Below are 19,539 nucleotides of genomic sequence, written 5' to 3'. Positions count from 1 at the left end.
CTGGAGCTGCTCTAAAGAAAGTTGCAAAACCCACCTCCTCACCCATTAATTTACATTAATAGAAAAGCCTCAAAAATCCCTCAATAGAAAGGGGGAGGGAGGGAGAGAGGGAGAGAACACAGTCTTCTTAATGCAGGGGTGGCCAACCCAAGCCTGAGAAGGAGCCAGAATTTACCAATGTACATTTGCAAAGAGCCACAGTAATATGTCAGCACCCCTGCCCTGCTCCCAGAGCCTCCCACCCACCAGCAGCCCCACTGATCAGCACCTCCCCCTCCCTCCCTGCACCTCCCGATCAGCTGTTTTGTGGCATGCAGGAGGCTCTGGGAGGGAGGAGCGAGGGCACGGCAGGCTCAGGGGAGGGGGCGGGAAGGGGTGGAGTGGGGGCAGGGCCCGTGGCAGAGCCAGGGGTTGAGCAGTGAGCACCCCCCTGCACATTGGAAAGTTGGCGCCTGTAGCTCCAGCCCTGGAGTCGGTGCCAATACAAGGAGCCACATATTAACTTCTCCGGAGCCACAGGATGGCCACCCCTGTCTTAATGCATGGGAGGTGCACACATACCACAAGGCAGAGGCCATGGAAGTACCAGATAGCTATGGCTCCAAAAGAAGTAGCTCTTCTCAGTAAGAGCTTCAGAGTCATTTTACTCACTTAATGGTTTGTGAAGAGACAAAACCTAATTACTCACCATTTGTTTGGAAGGGCACATTGGTGTACGCTTGGCTGAAGTCGTCATTCAGAACCCTCCTGAGTAGGTCCAATGTGATGTAAGCGAGGCTTGTGTACAGGTAACAAGCAATCGCTAAGACGACTGAATAAGAGCCTACTATGCCACAGGCCAATATGTTCAGCTACAAAGACAGAAAGATCAGATCTTCCAATGGCCAGCTAAAGAACAGCCTCTGTCTTTTCCGTACAGACAGCATAGTGAGAGTTCTTTTTTATCTTGTCTTCCCTCCTGCATTCCCCATTTTTATTTGTTCCAAAACACTTGTTGCAGCTTGTTTTAGTGTAAGTCTACACTGCGGCAGGGTAATTGCAGCACACATAGACATACCCAAGTTTGTTATTGAGTTTGCTAGATCAGAGCTGTGAAGCCACAGCAGCTTGAGCTGTACAAGCCCGACCAGGACCCTTGAGGTGTACTCCAGCGCAGTGGTTTTCAAAGCTCAGGTTGCGACTCAGTAAGGCATGTAAGGCAGTGGGTCGCCCAGGGACCCTAGCGGCTCTGGTCACTTCCAGGGCGCAGCACGGTCCGTGGTGCCAGAAAAGGCGGGAAGCCTGCCTCTGCACCCCCACTGTGCCGCTGACCAGGAGCCACTAGAGATAAGTCCGCGCCCCAACCCCAAGTCCCAATCCCCTACCCCACCCATGAGCCCCCCCAAAACCCAGAACCTCTTCCTGCACCCCCAGCCCAGAGCCCTAACCCCCCCCCTGCAGCCCAACCAAAGTGGGTCACAACCCATTTTAATGGGGTCACCAGGACTAGCTTACACTTGCTGGGCCCAGGGCCAAATCCAAAGACTGAGCCCAACCACCCCGGGCTGAAGCTGAAGCCTGAGGGCTTCAGCCCAGGGCGACGGGGCTCAAGTTGTAGGCCCCTTCTTGGGGCTGAAGTCCTTGGGCTTAGACTTTGGGCCCCCCACACTCCAGGCTGGTGGTGCTTGGGCTTTGACTTTGGCCTCCCGACCTGGGGCAGCAGGGTTCAAGCTCAGGCTTTGGTCCTCCCTCCGGGATCGTGTAGGAATAGGGGATCATGGTGCAATGAAGTTTGAGAATCTCTGCTCTAGGTGCTAGCCCATGCCGCCATGGCTTCATTGCTATTGTCTGAGCAAGCTGAATCAAAGCGAATTCGGATATGCACACATGTGCTGCAGTGACCCCTCTGATTGCAGTGTAGACATACACAAAAAACAGTCCTGAAGAGACTATAATCTTTAAGGGTGTCTGTACTGTACCCAGCACAACAGGGTCCCAATACATACCTAATTTGTGGCATATTTTGGCATATTTTGTTTTTAAACACACAAAAGTGATGGGCAGGCTCTGAAGGTTTCAGAGAGTCAGGACTCTTTGATTACATCCTTAGGCAAACCTCTTCTTCTACCAAATTTTAGAGGAGTATGTTGTTCTCAGATACATACATATGCTCAACCGTTGTAGAAAGCGAAGCCAGGTAGTGCAAATACTTACAATTCTTGGACAGCCAACAAAGACTATTGGCACCATCAATGCTATGCAGGAAAAGGTCACCCAAAACACAGCATCATCACGAAAAACCTTGTAGTCTCCTGTGAAGAGACAGCACATTGTGAGTCAGCCACAAGTGAGACTTCATGTGTAAATGGAGTTGATTTTGCAAAGTAAAGGACCACAACACTTGATAATATTTTAAGACTAGAGCCCCATCCCAGTATATAGGGAGTTCTGGGAATACGTTCCAGAGTACTGGGAGGGGAGATCGTGTAGTTACAAAACGGGCAGCAGGACAGATCAACCACTGAATTTCTTCCATTCCATTTCTGTCCATTGTGTTATACAAAACCAACATCTTCATCGTTTGCAGTCCATCGCAACAGTCAGTGACCAGTCTGCTGGGTTTAATATAACGACTGTACCGTAAATGTACACAGTAGAACTAATCAAGAAGTGAAAAAGTTGATGAAAAATTTTGCAAAAAATCATGTTAAAATCTGAAATGTCAACAAGATATTTAGAAAAAATTCTTAAGATTCCAACCAGCTCTAGTGCACAGTTTTACACACAAATCAGAGACGGTCTTACTGAGTAGATGGGTTTACAATCCAAGGCCCCAATCTCACAAGCTTTGCATGGGTGATCCCTGCACCAGTTTGGAACGCCACTGGACTTCAACAGGGGTCTGCACACAGAGATTATTGCAGGATCAATGTCTAAGTCACGCACTAGTGAACTCTTTCATACAGTTCATTTAACCTAACTGAAAACCGACAGCTTGGAGCTGTCCCTTCTCCCAATCTGATCTTTGACTTGATGGTTTATGCTAGCTGGGGGGGGGGGGGGGGGGGGGGGGGGAAGAGAGGAGAAAAAAAAAAAAAAAAAGAGGAGAGAGAACCGATCAATCTTGAGTTCAGTATTACCATGGCAGAGCAAGATGAATGTGGTCTCTGGAGATATAAAATAAGAGAGAAGGAAGCAGTTTTGCTAACGTCACTATCCCAGAAGTACTTCAGTTCAAGAGCCTAGCTGTACAAACAGGCTTTTAAGTAGTGCCTTTTTTAAGATGCACTAGGGGGAACAGCAGCTGCACCTGTTCGTGAAGTCAGACTAGACACAGAAGAGCACATTTGTACAGCTAGGAGTAAAACTCCTCCCTCCAGGACATGACTGTGCACAAGGCTTTTTGTGTGTATTTTAATCTCCCAACACAACACCAGACAAGGAGCAGCTCTCAGAACATCTTCAAGCACAGTCCCTTCCCCAAGTTACAGGCTTTCAGATTCTTTGTTGGGGGGGAAGGGGGAATCAAGGATGGATCTACATGCGCAGGGAGTAATGTTGCTGTTTCAGAAATCTAATTTAATCCTAAGTGCTCTGGGAGGAGCCCCAACAAGTTCAAATACAAAGTCATCTGCAGTCTGCCACATCTTAGGGGATTTGGTTTTTTTAAAAGCTCCTGTTATAAACAGCATTCTGTCCATATGCAACAACACTCATCGCTTCAAAAGTGCTGCAGACACACTATGTAATCCTCCCTACATTTTGGAAGTACATAATAAGTAAATCACCCATTTTAATCCTCCAGTCACTTTCCACAGATCAGCCAGAATGTGGCATCCTTCCCAGAAGCCCAGTCTCAAGCTACGCAGGTAGCAAGACATCAAAATCTACTTCAGAAGCCAGCCCCACCCCAGTAGTTTGGTGTCACTGCAGCAGTACAGTCTCTGAATGACTATTCAGACAGTAACAGAAAGTGCTACAAGGCATACCTAGTGGAGTGAAGAAGATCACTGATGAGAAGAAGAATCCCAGCACAAGTCCAACAATCAACATACACAGAAGGACAAAGCCAAATCTCCACCAATAAGCAACCAAGAGAAGCCCTCCAACGAGTCCAGCTACTGCTGTCAGAATCAGACAAACTGTAAAAGAGAAAGGGGGGAGGAGAGGGGGAGGGAGGAGTAAGAAAAGCACCTCCAAGATGTCAAATTCCTGGAAAAACCAGTTTTGGTAAGGTCCTAAAAGATCACAGTTGTTGAGCTGGTATGCAATGCTACTTCAAGTTTATTAAGTCTACCCTTATCTGATGAAGCCCAAACGATAATGAAGCCATTAAAATTGGCTATAGCCAAGTGAACCTGTTGAAATGCCTCCTGACACTGATCAGAATACCAGAGAGTCAGTATGAGACAACAGAAGTATTTCTGGATTTTGTAGTGTCATTGCAATAAGAGTGCCAGGCTAGTGCCTTAACCACAAGACCATCCCTTCTTACTACAATGACAATGGAGAAAGAGGCACAATACAACTTCACTACTTTCTAAAATAATGGCCTTCCTCTAGTATCCAAATCCAAACAGTTTAACCTCTGCCATCCTACAGTTCACCCTAAAGAAAAAGTAGCAGATCATGAGCCAGCAGTTACTCTGGGCTTTTTGATACTATTGGGACAATCTGTATGATGGCTCAGGAAAGTGATCCAGCTTTTTAATTTTAAAGATGGCACAGTCGCATGTTAATTCATCATGACAGACTCTTGCTGGCCTTGTTTGTGTCAGGACAACTTTTACTTTTAACAAAGAGCCATGATCCAGTCCCAACCGATTTCAGTGGGACATTGTCATTGACCCCAATCTTGCTTTTTTTTTTGTTTTTTCTCCTCTCTCTCTACACACCCCCTCCCCCCACCCCCCAAGTTTGTCCTCACTTACCGTCATAACTAAGGGAGGTTATTCTAGTAAATAATACAAAGAAAATGAATCCCGTGACGATGAAGCCCATGTAGAACAAATCTAAAAAAAATAAAGAGACAAAAAAACAGTTTGATATGCTCTTACAATTTTCCATTCTAAGCCTACTTTTATGTACAGTTAAAGACATCTATTCTCCAGGAAATGAGATTTTCGTTATAAAAATGTAGTTTGTATAGAGCAAATAACCAAACAGCACAGGCCCACCCAAATGTCTGGCACTGGTAAATAAAGTTAGCTCACTTCTTCAAAACTCAGCCAGTCTACAATAAGATTGCCCTGCCCCCTCCAGCTAGTTTTAGCTTCCTGTTCTGTGACATCTACAGCCAGTTTCTCACCAACTGTAGACACAAGTTTTCAGTCCATGATAAAATTGTGGGATCGAGAATAGGGGTCCCTTCCCATAACACTTACAGTAAACCTCATTAAACAGGAGATACATGTGGGATCAAGAGTGAGGATTACGCAGATTATGCTTGTTAATTACAGCCAGGAAGCCCTATTCCATTCAAAACAAAGACAGCCACACCCCAGCCCCCACAATACACAGTACCTGTTTTCCAGAACCTGTGCCCAAAGAAGCAAATAAAGAGACCAAGAACAGCGAAAGTGGTGAAGAATATTTTGGTGGAGAGTCTTCCTATAAGGAAACAAAAAATGAAGTTGGGTGTGCATATACACAGAGGGCTGCGAATAAAGTAACAAGCCATGGACACTTATGCTTTTGCTGTGGACACTATGGGTATTAACAGCTCATATGCTCTTTCAAAGTACTGCTTGAGCTGAAGGAGCATCTCCTTTAATAGAAGAGGGTTTGGAACTATTGAACAGTTCCAATTCCATCCCACAGAGGGTAGTAGTTCCTTCCCATTCTAATATCAATAAAGGAGTGGGACTCTGAAGAGTAGAGCCTGAAGCAAAAGTTCAAGATCTCCAATTAAGTTACATGTCATGTAAACATGAAGTCAGTAAAATTACTATGGTACGAGTTCCCAACTGTCTTTAAATTACAACACTATACCAACCCCCAACCGCAGTTTATAGACAGCAAGTCACAACCCTCTTTGACTTAGAGCCAGAATGCTATGACATGGGTACTGCCACCATACAACAATTTAAAGACCCTTAAGGCTTGTCTACACTTACGGCGCTGCAGCTGCACCACTGTAGTGCTTAGTGAAGATGCTCCTGACGGGAAAGCTTCTCCCATCCACGTAGCTCCTCCACCTCCCCCAGAGACCGTAGCTATCTTCATGGGAGAAGCTTTCCCGCTGACATAGTTCTGTCGAAAGTTGGGTTGGTATAACTGCATCGCTCAGGGATTTTCTACACCCGAATGATGTAGATAAACCAACATACGTTCATAGTGTAGACTAGGCTTAGTGTAGACCTACAGTCATTTGTTTAATACCTCATCTTCATTAAACAAAAAGAAGCTTGCAGAAGAGTTTCCTCAAATATTCCATTACAAGACGCTGCATGCAATATTCTTATTGGTGTTACAACCATTGGAAAAGGGACACTACAGTTTATTTGATTCTCTCAACGTGTTAAGAAGCTTATCCCAATCTCCCACAGACTGCAGAATATTTGTGTCAAAACCAGTTTAAATACCATTGCTTAAGTTACAATATACGATTTTAGAAGAGCATTTACCTCCCACGACTCACTTTCAAACGTCATGGGCCAGATTTTCCACTGCCCCTGTCCCTGGCACAGTCATTTACCCCCATATATCAGGCAGGTGTAATATGGTATAAGCATCAGAATGACAGTTTTGCTTCCCTCCCTCACAATATTCCCCCATGCCTCCCATACACTTTGTACAGGTGTAAGCAACTTTGTGAGCTGCAAGGAAGCGACGAATCAGGTGCTATGCTTTCCTGTTGTCGATGCTCACTTGTGCGGTTATGGTCAGAAAGGCAGTCATGTAAAAAAATGTCACCTTCTTACTCAAGAGATTCATTCCCTGCATGCAGAGTCATATTTCAACAGCTTGATGACAGATACACTTCATACTTTTTTTATTCCCTTTTGCACTGCCATGTTAACACAGCTATGGGAGAGAGCTGGGTCCTGTTCCAATTCATGTGACATATTCATTAACCAATGAATTTCATTTGCTGCATCCTTCTTACTGGTGGTGCACAAGATTAAGAATACATCTTGGGTAGGTAGTTAGAGTGTAGATGCGATACCTGCTCTTATGTACTTGATGAGTTAGATCTGGGGTCACTGAAAGAAGCTAGGGAAACCCCCTATCATAGAATCACTTCTCATGTTAGTAACGCTCTAAAATGCCATAAAGTAGGCAGTTGCTTGCTCTGCATTAGATATTCTCCAAAGCTGCTGACAAATGCAGAAGCCCAAGCCCAGGTCTGAGCATGTTAAATAAACCAACTCACACTGAAAGCAAGAACGCATATAAAAAAAAACATACAGGTCTACTGGACTTACTGAGAGAGGAACAGTTATCCACAAGGGCAGTGAGGCTACAGGCATAGGTATGAACAGGTACATATGCAGCAGAGGTATTCCAAAGTGGATCCCACACGATGACATTATAGATCACTCCTTGTCCAGGGAGCGAGGAGAAGTGTACATTGGTCTTTTCGTCAGTTGTTAAGGAAACCAGCTGGAAAAAAAAACAAACAAACCAGAATTTGTCACCGTCAATAAATACTCTTGTGATCTTACAAAGGGCTCTGTCCCTTTCCTCCTTTGCATCACGCCTGGGGCGCATGCCATCCAACCAGGATGCCTTGGTTAGCCTAAGAAAGTTCCAAGGTTAACTATGTTGGCTACTGAGTCTGGAACAGTGTTTAAAGATCTAGAGGCAGAGTTAAGTAAATGTGGGATGTAATCCAAGAGCCATCTGTGTGCCCAAGTCTCATTGAGTTCAGTGGGAATTCTGCCTATTAAGAGCCAGTTCACACAAGCCCTCGCTCAGTATTGCCAATCCAACCCAAAATTCTTGGGTCAGACTCTACAACTACCCCCATGGCAAAAATATCCCCCCCTCCCCAACAAGATTTTTTAAAACCAAATCATGAATTGTAGTTTTTAGCCTGCATTTTGATCCCCCTTCTGCACTTCTAGTAGGAAGCGACCCACCCCCAATTTGGGAGTGAGCTAAGGCTCAAAGATTCAGCCTTGAATAAATATGAAGTGCAGTCATCCTATTCACAGGGAGCTCTACTTCCCCTGGGGTGTGGAGAGCTGTCATTCTATCCCGCTCTAATCCTCTCCCTAGCTAGACAGGAGAAGTAGTGCACTACTCACATTCTATGTCTGTGCTCCCCAGTCTCCTGTAAGCCCCCTACTTTCACTTGCTCCCACCCCACATTTCCTCCTCAGCCGAGGGATATAGTGGCCATGTTGTTGGGGCCAGCCTGTGGCCTCAGCACCATTGCTAAAAAGGAGACATGGTGGCCATATTGGCTAAGGCTAAACTTCAAGACTGAAGGCAGAAATCAGATTTTTGATAATTTTTAAATTTGTATCGAGACTCACAATAAAAGTTTAAAAAAAAATAAAGTCACAAGGCAAATATAATCAAACTCCATGAGAAGTTAGAACCCAATTTCCAGGCAGCTCCCTACACCAAAGCTCTCTAACAGAGCATCAGCTTAGAAGTTTTCCCATTATCAGAATGGGCCGGCTAGCTGATCATACCCCGAAGGCAAGGCACATACACAGCAATTTCTGACAGTTAATAGCTTTACAATACCCATTGACTTGTGACCCATTTCACAGATGTCACACTCCACAAGTAGAGGTCAATACTTGTGGTGTCATGACAGGGAACAGAACCCAGAGGAAACATCGCATCCTGGTGTTTCAGCACTGCAACTGTTTCACCCCTTTCCCCACACATGCCTTTGTTGGCAATCCAAATGTTAGCCAAACTTACTCTAACGCCATTAGCTCGGACACTCTGCACGTCAGACATCTTTCGCAGGTGGTTCAGGAGCGCAGTTTCCGAGAGATCATTCTCTGGTAAGAAATACTGATAGATGTCATAGTGCAGTCGCCATCTAGAGTTCTGACCTGTCCCTGAATCACACGAGGGAGGGTTGGCACCTCTGGAATTAGACAAACAAAAGTTTATACTAGCCACATACCCAGACCAAGAGTCCTGATCTTAGATTTGTCTCGATAACGGGCAGAAGCAGAACTCCAGATCTGAACATGGATATTTCAACATCCAGATCCAAGTCTGGGCTTCAGGATTTGGCTCTTTCTAAAGAAGAGTTTAGATTTCAATCTGTCTCCAAGCTATACGCGCAGGTTGTAACGTCTTCTGGGAAAGAGAATGTTTTACTGTGCATTTCTACAGCACATACAACAGACCTCGCCATTATAGCTAACGCTTAACATAAGCCATTACTAGGAAATATAACACAGATTTTCCAAATTGTCATTTAAATTGTCACAACAGCCAGACAGACATTAGGAGAGAATTCACATTTTTCTCCTTGAGTAGGCTGAAATGCAGAAGAAATAGATCTACCTTAGAATCCATCCAACAACATAGAGCTTTAGGGCTTGTCTACACTGGCACTTTACAGTGCTGCAACTTTCTTGCTCAGGGGTGTGAAAAACACCCCACCCCCCCACGCCTAAGCACTGCAAGTTTCAGTGCTGTAAAGCACCAGTGTAAACAGTGCACCAGCGCTGGGAGCCATGCCCCTCGGGGAGGTGGGGTTTTTAGCACGAGCTCTCTCCCAACGCTCTGCCGCGACTACACAAGCCACGTGAAAGCGTGGCCGCAGCAGCGCTTTAATGTTGCCAGTGAAGATGTGCCCTTAGAAAAGCCCTTCCTCAGAAAGAGTTTGTGCTTTGACAATGGCACAAATTCCATCTGGCCTTATATCCTTCCCCACCTTCTGCCAACAGCCATCTATCATGATGCATTACACTATGCAGAAGATTAGGACTGCAGGTGATAAGCAGTAAGATTAGATAAGACTTCCAGACAAGGACCTTGCTATCATGGTAATAGAACAGGGGTGGGCAAACTTTTTGGCCCAAGGGCCACATCGGAGAACAGAAATTGTATGGTGGGCCATGAATGCTCACAAGATTGGGGTTGGGATGAGGGCTCTGGGGTGGGGCGGGGATGAGGAGTTTGGGGAGTAGGAGGGGGCTCTGGGGTGGGACCGAGGGGTTCGGAGGGCAGGAGGGAGGATCAGGGCTGGGGCAGGAGTGTGGGAAGGGGTGCAGATTCCAGCTGGGGGTGAGGGCTCTGGGGATGAGAGGTTTGAGGTATAGGAGGGTGCTCTGAGTTGGGATAAAGGGGGTTGGCAAGCAGGAGGGGGAATCAGGGATGGGGCAGGGAGTTGGGACATGGGGAGAGGCTCAGGGGTGCAGGTTCCGAGCGGCGCTTACCTCAAGTGGCTCCCGGAAGCAGTGGCATGTCCCTTCTCTGGCTCCTATGTGGAGGCGCGGCCAGGTGGCTCTGCGTGCTGCCCTGTCTGCAGGGACAGCTTTCATTGGGGCATGTAGGAGCCAGAGTGGGGCCATGCCACAGCTTTCAGGAGCCATGCGGTGCAGCCCCCGACCCTGCACCCCGGCTGGAGTGCCAGAGCAGGGCCAAGCCGCGTGGTCTGGCCCCCGACCCAGTGCCCCGGCTGGAGCGCGGCAAGCCCCAGACCCCACTCCCCAGCAGGGGCTCGCAGGCCAGCTTAAAACTGCTCGCGGGCTGGATCCAGCCTGCGGGCCATAATTGCCCACCCCTGTAATAAAATGAAGAAGAAAAAAAACAGTAGTACAGAATGGTTTCTAGAACAGAACAGATGTTTTCCATGAAGAATCATTAGTCCCAATAGCTGTGTATTCTTCACCAGGGTAAACATCAGAAATTTGAGCTTGTTTCTCTCACTTTCTATGGATAGTCTCCTCACCCCATTTCCTCTCTCCGTCACAAAGTTAACCTATTTTCAGGATCAGCTATGCATCTCCCCTTGTTTGATGTCTATTTCTTTTGCTATAAGCAAAATTCTCTCTTGCTAAGAGAGGAAATACCTTTCCAGCAGAATAATATTGTTTATTAAGCATTTCCAGCTCTGCACAAATGCAATACATGGAAGACTATTTGTTAAGTTACACACACCTAGCATATCCCAAGTTTGCAGGGGCAAACTTGATGCATGTGTCAATTAAATTATACTCTAAATAAATATTGGGATCAACTTCCAAGTTAAATTCCAGATTGCAGCCTCCAGGGATAGGATCTAAAAAACACAAACAAAATAAGAGACAGTTAGATGTAGCAAATCTCCCTCTCCCTCACGAGGAATTTTCAGCAGTGCAATGGAATGAAGCTATAGTTCCCTTTTGTTGTGTTTATTATTAGGGCCTCATTTGGTATGTATCAATAGGCATAGTCCATTCTCCAAAGATCTTGAAATATAGGGTCCTGATCCTACAGGTATATACATGCAAGTAAGTCACAGAAACTTTGACTAGACTTAAACATGGGAATAAATGTTTGCAGGACTGGGGCTTTAGACTAGCAAAGCCTGTACAGCCAGCTCCAAGATAGCAATTGCTTTAATGTTAGATCTCAATATAATCAGTTGATTAAATGCTGAACCCAAATTTGGCATCCATTCCCCAGTAAGTGTCAGGACTTCCAGTGCGTTTAGTGCAAGCTATATATAGTACTGGGCAACAAATATGGCCTTCCAGAGAAAAGATCTGTAGTTTAACTCTTCTGTTGTTATCGCAGAACAGAATGAGAGGGGGAAAAAATTTACCTCTCTCAGAATAAGCGAAAGAAACAGCTGTGCTCAACACTTGCTTGGCATCCGGAGACTGCAGGTACCATGTACACACACTCTGCTGAGGCCGAAGAATGGAAACTAACCCTTTGTCTACTCCAGTTTCTGAGCTATTTGCAGAGGAATTCTGAAAACAAACAGATAAAACCAAGCACACCTTCAGCACAGCAGTAGGTTTTTGCAGAGTGACAGACACACAGAGAGCTTGTTCCAGAAGGCACGCATTATCTGGGGGTGTGAATCCCATTGCCAGCTATTAGATCATTGTGGACACCAGACAAGTCAGCCAGCCACAGGCTTTATCATTTTATTTTATCTTTATTCCTTTAAAGAGGCAATACCGTTTGGTTTGGGCTCAAAATAGGACACTAGAGTGAGAAGCCTGAGAACATTGCCTCAGACTAATAAGTCCCTATGTTGCATTTGTGATGGTTTTACAATCATCATTCTGTTGCTTTTTTTTTTTTTTTAATTGCTTTATTTAGGACCTACACAAAAAGCAATGCTTTATGCAGTTACCTCTGCAGCCACAGTTTAGTACTACTGAATATTCCAGAAAAGCGAATAGGTTAAAGCGTTGGGAGAAGAAACTTGCACAGCCACCACCTCCACCAATCACAAGTTCCCCAATTTTGTCTCAAATACCCTGTGAGTGAGTCCTTGCTGAAATGCCCATGAAAGTTTTGCTTAGGAGAATGGGGTTAGTCACAGGAAAGCTACCTGCTAGTACAGAGATTATACTGCAAAAGGTACATTTTGTCCCACAAACCAGTTACATCCTCATTGCAACAGAATAGTTGACCTTTAGATTACACTGTCCAATGCTAGTGTTGCTGAACTGAGGCTAGAGTTCAGCAGCAAGAATGTTTATGCTTCATTAGAGGGGCAAGGTGGGGAGTCATGTTTGTGGAAGAAAAACAGAGAATGAATTTGAGCTTTTAAGAAAAGGAGTACTTGTGGCACCTTAGAGACTAACCAATTTATTTGAGCGTAAGCTTTTGTGAGCTACAGCTCACTTCATCGGATGCACATGCTGTAGCTCACGAAAGCTTATGCTCAAATAAATTGGTTAGTCTCTAAGGTGCCACAAGTCCTCCTTTTCTTTTTGCGAATACAGACTAATACGGCTGCTACTCTGAAACCTGAGCTTTTAAGAGCATTTGTCCCCCTCATCCCACATCACTGAAGTTAACAAAAATAAATCCAGAAGAGGTAACCAGGGGAATAAAACAAAAGCAACACACAAAATTTTAAGAAGGGCCCTATAACATCCACACCTATAAATATGAACTGCAACAGCCAAAGGTGTTTATCCTAGTGGAGAACACTGAGTGGGGAACTGGTATATTGATGTCAGTCCTAGGTCAAATATGAGATGTTACAGCATGTTTCAAAGGTCATCTGACAGCACCACAATTAAAGCTTCAGAGCAGTTTGCAGCCAACTGCTCATTCATTCAGAATCCCAATATACAGAATGGCTCCATGTTTTTTGTGAGACATAAGCTACAATAAGTTGAGTAGACATGAAAAAGATTTAGTTCTAAAGTCTGGGAGCTAGACTAAAAGATTAAAAACATATGCGTGGTTCATGCAGTTTCATTCCCCCTCCAAACACAAATTTATCCTTACCACTGAGTGATTTTCTAATCTTCCTCTTCTAATGAGGAGTACCATTAGTTAATGTGAACACAATGGAAGCATTTAGATTCCAACTTCATACATACCTTATCAAAGGAGATGGTTACATTTTTTTCGTGGGAATGTACTTGAAAAATAATGACAGTCACATTGCTTGCAATATTCCTTATTACAGCTTCCACTGGGATGGTCTGGTTAAGTAGCACATTTCTGAACTTGTCCAAAGAGAGTTCAAGAAGACCTGTATTAAATAAATATCCAATGATCAAAAAAGTTATGTTGGTATCTTTAAAAGGGAGGGGAGGAAGGAGATAGATGTAATGAATTTAAAGATTTACGGGGTCCAAAATTAATTATCTGGAGACAAAGCAGAATTTGGTACTAAAAAAAAAAAAAAAAAGATTAATTCACATCAGACCACCACAGACCACCATAAAAAGATCTGCTTCTCCAGAAGAAAGCCATAATGAGAGTTTAAGCCTGGGACCCACAAGGAGTGTACATCAAAGGGGCTGTCTTCACTAAAATCTTATGTTGTGCAGAACTGAGTTAGCCAACAATGCTGGCCATGCCTGAACTGATTGCAAAGCAGCAAACAGCATTCAGTGTGGAATAAATATGATGAGTTGAGTTAGCTGACATGATGCTGAATGCCTCTTGCCCTTGTCTACTGGCCTAACTGACTGGTCAGTACACTAGTCTCACAATATAGTCTTTAGACATACCAGGTGGAATCCAGAGCCCGCTGAACTCAATGGCAAAACTTCCAGAATTCACCCAAGATTTCCTAATGAAGACACATGCAGCCATTTTAGAGCAGTTAACATTTTTCCTTGGTGCACGTTGATCTTGGAATTCTGCATTGATGGCGCAATAAGTCTCTAAGTGAGGAGATCTAATAAAACTTAATTCATCCAAAGAGAAGTTTGGGGGCTGAAGCCAGGACAGTTTCTCTTAAATAATGCAGACTTGCTGGAGTATGATCCTCAAAATTGAGAGGTACACCCTCTGCATTACTTTAAGAGGAGCCACACTGTCTGATCCAGCTTACTACATAATGAGAATTAACATGTTAACTAGTTATTCAGGTTCTACAAGAAAGCCTAATTAGTGCCCGTAGCTGGGGGGAGGGGGGGGGAAAACAAAACAAATCTACATAAGACCACCTCAAAATCCATTTGTCACCGAGTTAAAGAAGCTCATTTTTTGTAATCAGTAGGTCTTCTGTTTTTGTTTTTAATAGCTTCTTTCAGATATATGGTTAGGTCTCTTTCAGCCCTAGTCTACACTACAAGCTTATGCCAGTATAACTACGTTGCTCAGGGGTGACGTAGTTATGCTGACCTAAACCCCAGTGTAGACAGCGCTATGTTGACAGGAGGGCTTCTCCCGCTGACACAGCTACCACCTCGAGGTAGGGAGCATCTTCACTAAGCACTACAGCAGTGCAGCTGCAGCGCTGTAAGTGTAGACAAGCCTTCAGTTTTGAACCAAGAGGCATAATTCATGCCAAGTTCTCTCTGCCCCCAACCAGTAGTCAACCTAGCAGAGAACTTACCAAGCATAAAAACATAGGAGAGCCACTTCCTCAGCAGAACAACTCTTATCATAGAGTAAATGCTGACAGATGTTGCCTATTATTCCATGCCTCTGTTAGATGGATTGGATTTGCTTGGAGGACAGTCAGTGCTGCTGCTTCCCTTCCCCAATACCCTCACAGAATATGCAGTGGTCAGGTGCCCTTTTAAACCCTCAAGAGGACACTGTAAAGTTAACCCCCCTGAAGGTATGAGACTTGGGAGGATTGCAGTAACAGCAACCACAACCAGCCTGGATTATATGCACAGGAATTCAGAACTATCAAAGGAAACAAACTTCATCCTAGCACAAGATTTATATGTTAGGTCACTGGCTTCTAGGAAGCAGCTTTCAGAGGGGGAGCCGCATTAGTCTATCAGCAAAAACAACAAGGAATCCATAAAAAGAAAAGGAGTACTTGTGGCATGCATCCAGCTTACAGTGAGCTGTACGTCACGAAAGCTTATGCTCAAATAAATTGGTTAGTCTCTAAGGTGCCACAAGTATTCCTTTTCTTTTTGCGGACACAGACTAACACAGCTGCTACTCTGAAAGGAATCCTGGTGGCACCTTAGAGACTAACATCTCCATAGTATGCTTTCAGATGGTCCCCTTCATTGCAACAATAGCCCCATTAAGGGTTTAGTTTTGACTTCATACAACACATTTATGATAGTCAGTGTAACTTGTGTCAACTTAACTCTGTAGTGGAGACATAGCCTCAGGAGCTGCAACTTTGAAATAACTATTATTTACCATAGTTAATAGGTAGAAACAAAAACCACAGTGCTTAAATTAACTGCTCCATATGCGGACTGCTCAAAACTGCTCCGTACTTCATAACGCCTACTCAGCTGTTTTTTCACACCAGCTGAACATTAATCAGTGTGACCATGTGAGAATTCTCGGTCGACCTAGCACGGTCTGCGGGTTAGACTGGTTTAACTACTCTCTGGTGGGGATTTTTCACAACCTTGAGAGGTAGCTCTGCTGATGTAACTTTTCAGTATAGACCAGCCCCTATTCTGGAAACAAGAGTGCTTTTTTCCAGTTTAGCTTAATCCACAATAAGAGCATATACACATGGGAGTTATTTCAGAATAACCCATGTGTAGACAAGCCCTTATATACAGTTAGTGTTTGTTAAATGATTTTGCCAGTCTTTTTATGTAGCCTCAAGCTGGCTCCAAATCACTTACACCTGAATGGCTCATCCAGCAAAAATAAGGTCAGCACACAAACAGCAGTTCTTTTAGAGTCAGTTTCAAACACATTCGGTGGAGAGGTCTGAAATCCAGTTCTAATTATTGTTCATGGGCCAGAATTACAGATTTAGTACTCCATATTTGATTCAGTCCATAGGGATAATTCCCATTTATGTCAACAAGAAGTTTATACAAAGAGCAAGGGCAGAGTTATAACTCAAAACTTAGCTTCAAAACAATCAGCATCATTCACTGGCAAACAAGCTCACTTTTAGGATCCCTGTTATTTCTGTTCTTATTTCTCTTCTTTTGCCATCCATCTCTGTTTCTTTTTCTTTGAATGTCTCCCTTCCATAGTTTCTTCCATGCCAAACTTCCAGACCCTTCCACCTTATCAGCAATGAAATAGTCACAGTTTGCAATCATTGTTTCAGGTTGTCTGCAGATTCAAGACGACAACACAGCCACAGTTACTCTGTTCACATTCTGATAGTTACCTTCCTGGGTGCTAAAAGATTTCATATTAAAAGTTTTTACAGATTCTGCAGAACTAATATGCAGGCCACATAATCACCACTTGATAGACTTAACATGCCTACTTTCGAGTCATCTCTCGCATATTAGGCTTCCCCTCTGTGCAGCCTCTGCACTTACCATTTCAGACATTTAGATTTAAGAAAGAGATCATTTATAAACAAATACAGAACATAGCAAAGAATTCCACAATTAAAGCAGTAGCCTGATCTATTAATGAAAGTGAACTTATTTCATACTCCAAAAGGAAAAGAAAATGGATTCTTGGTCTTTGGCTTTTAACAAAGAAACAAACAAAAAAGCTGCCTTCTAGAATCGAGCAGTTTCAAAATCTAGAATCAAAGAGGAATTTTTCACAGGCACTAAATTCACACAAAAGAAAAAAAGATTATGGGAAAATTAACTCTTGTTTAGCCACAGTACAGACCCAGTATGGCCAGTGAAAGCTTTTCACTGCCTCAGCCCCAAACTACAGGAACAAGCAGGGCTTAATTTATGCCAGGACTTGCCAGTGCTGAGCCCCGGCACCTCTAGGCTTAGCAGTTCATAGCCCTGGCATCTCTGGGCTTGGTGCATTAATTTGAATATATAAAAATTGCTTGAGTCCTGGCATCTCTTTCCTTACAAATTAAGCGCTAGGAATAAGGGTTGAATTCATCTTGGCTCTCATTAAGCAAGCTGAGGGGACAGTTTAGTTTCCATGCCTATGCAAAACTCCCCAGAAGGATGCTAACTGAGGGGTTTGTTCTGCAGTGTCCAGGATCTCTCTGTCCATCGAAACCTGATCAACTTGTTTATACAGAGGCCTGTAAACAGCCAAAGGTAACACCTAGAAATGAAATGCATCCTTTATTAAGAGTTTAGGAGATCCAAGATAGAGGGACTAGAGAGGACATCTTTCCCTCCCATTTAGTTATATCAAGTTGGAAGATTCCTTACTCTGAGGTTTCCTATTAAAAGTTTCCTATGAAAAGTCTCTAGTTATTTTTCATCCCAGGCACGTGTTCTGCTTGTACAGCATTACTGGTTGCGTCAACAAGTGATGAATGGAAAAGAAACAGCCTATTTAGGAGTCCCTCACCATTACATAACAAGTTCTCAGTTACATGTCAGGGTGTACAAAGGCATAAAAATACACATTTAAGCCATGGGCAGTTTAATACACAATTTTTACAAGTTCAGGGAAGCTTAGTACTGGTGAAAAGTATCATTGACAGCCCGGGGAATGAAGTCCTCCACCCACAGATCACTAAATAGCCTGCACCACCACTTCGCTGTGTTGCTGCAGCCTTCCCTGTATCGAGTATAGGTATCACAGTAGCACTTAGAGGGCTCAGCTGAGATTGAGGCCCCACTGCGCTAGAGCTAGATATCACACACACAGTAGAGACAGTCCCTGTCCTTGAGAGCTTTCTGTTTAAGTAGACAAAAGTGGGAGGGAAACAGAGAGGTGAAGTTATCTGTCCAAATTCACATAGCAGGTCAGAGTAGCAGCCGTGTTAGTCTGTATCTGCAAAAACAACAGGAGTACTTGTGGCACCTTAGAGACTAACAAATTTATCTGAGCATAAGCTTTCATGAGCTACAGCTCACTTCATCGGACGCATGCAGTGGAAAATACAGTGAGGAGATTTCTATACACAGAGAACATGAAACAATGAGTGTTACCATACATACTGTAAGGAGAGTGATCAGGTAAGGTGAGCTATTACCAGCAGGAGAGCGGCGGGGGTGGGGGAGTGGGGACAGACCTTTTGTAGTGATAATCAAGGTGGGCCATTTCCAGCAGTTGACAAGAATGTGTGAGGAACAGTGGGGGAATAATCATGGGGAAATAGTTTTACCTTGTGTAATGTCCCATCCACTCCCAGTCTTTCTTCAAGCCTAAGTTAATTGTATCCAGTTTGCAAATTAATTCCAATTCAGCGGTCTCTCGTTGGAGTCTGTTTTTGAAGTTTTTTTTGTTGAAGAATTGCCACTTTTAGGTCTGTAATAGAGTGACCAAAGAGATTGAAGTGTTCTCCAACCGGTTTTTGAATGTTATAATTCTTGACGTCTGATTTGTGTCCATTTATTCTTTTACGTAGAGACTGTCCAGTTTGGCCAATGTACATGGCAGAGGGGCATTGCTGGCATATATCACATTGATAGATGTGCAGGTGAACGAGCCTCTGATAGTGTGGCTGATGTGATTAGGCCCTATGATGGTGTCCCCTGAATAGATATGTGGGCACAGTTGGCAACGGGCTTTATTGCAAGGATAGGTTCCTGGGTTAGTGGTTTTGTTGTGTGGTTGCTGGTAAGTATTTGCTTCAGGTTGGGGGGCTGTCTGTAAGCAAGGACTGGCCTGTCTCCCAAGATTTGTGAGAGCGATGGCTCGTCCTTCAGGATAGGTTGTAGATCCTTGATGATGCGTTGGAGAGGTTTTAGTTGGGGGCTGAAGGCGATGGCTAGTGGCGTTCCGTTATTTTCTTTGTTGGGCCTGTCCTGTAGTAGGTAACTTCTGGATACTCTTCTGGCTCTGTCAATCTGTTTCTTCACTTCAGCAGGTGGGTATTGTAGTTGTAAGAATGCTTGATAGAGATCTTGTAGGTGTTTGTCTCTGTCTGAGGGGTTGGAGCAAATGCGGTTGTATCGTAGAGCGTGGCTGTAGACAATGGATTGTGTGGTGTGGTCTGGATGAAAGCTGGAGGCATGTAGGTAGGCATAGCGGTCCGTAGCTTTCTGGTATTGGGTGGTGTTTATGTGACCATCGCTTATTAGCACAGTATTGTCCAGGAAGTGGATCTCTTGTGTGAACTGGTCCAGGCTGAGGTGGATGGTGGGATGGAAATTGTTGAAATCAGGG

General features: G+C 44.2%; 1 protein-coding gene across 6 annotated transcripts in view; it reads right to left on the bottom strand.

Annotated features, from left to right (window-relative positions):
• The window catches only part of TM7SF3 (transmembrane 7 superfamily member 3), a 37,119-nt gene that overhangs the window by 3,184 nt on the left and 14,396 nt on the right, over positions 1-19,539 (bottom strand). For 2 of the 6 annotated variants that reach the window (XR_005227808.2, XM_037915254.2), the window contains exons 1-12: positions 18,536-18,587; positions 16,427-16,596; positions 13,461-13,615; positions 11,711-11,861; positions 11,065-11,185; positions 8,863-9,034; positions 7,407-7,584; positions 5,503-5,589; positions 4,911-4,991; positions 3,969-4,121; positions 2,194-2,291; positions 689-851 (exon numbers count right to left, since the gene is read on the bottom strand). Coding sequence is in view for 4 of the 6 variants with exons in the window: in XM_037915254.2 (XP_037771182.1) it covers positions 689-851; positions 2,194-2,291; positions 3,969-4,121; positions 4,911-4,991; positions 5,503-5,589; positions 7,407-7,584; positions 8,863-9,034; positions 11,065-11,185; positions 11,711-11,861; positions 13,461-13,615; positions 16,427-16,596; positions 18,536-18,552 (1,546 nt within the window). In the remaining 2 variants the exon portion in view is untranslated. Of the gene's footprint in view, positions 1-688; positions 852-2,193; positions 2,292-3,968; positions 4,122-4,910; positions 4,992-5,502; positions 5,590-7,406; positions 7,585-8,862; positions 9,035-11,064; positions 11,186-11,710; positions 11,862-13,460; positions 13,616-14,099; positions 14,200-16,426; positions 16,597-18,535; positions 18,588-19,539 lie in introns of those variants that run through there. The other 4 variants (XR_006288031.1, XM_007062991.4, XM_027825447.3 and 1 more) reach the window with 3 other exon arrangements.

Source organism: Chelonia mydas, chromosome 1, assembly GCF_015237465.2.
Source record: "Chelonia mydas isolate rCheMyd1 chromosome 1, rCheMyd1.pri.v2, whole genome shotgun sequence".
Lineage (NCBI taxonomy): Eukaryota > Metazoa > Chordata > Testudines > Cheloniidae > Chelonia > Chelonia mydas.
This window is presented reverse-complemented; position numbering and strand designations above follow the sequence as displayed.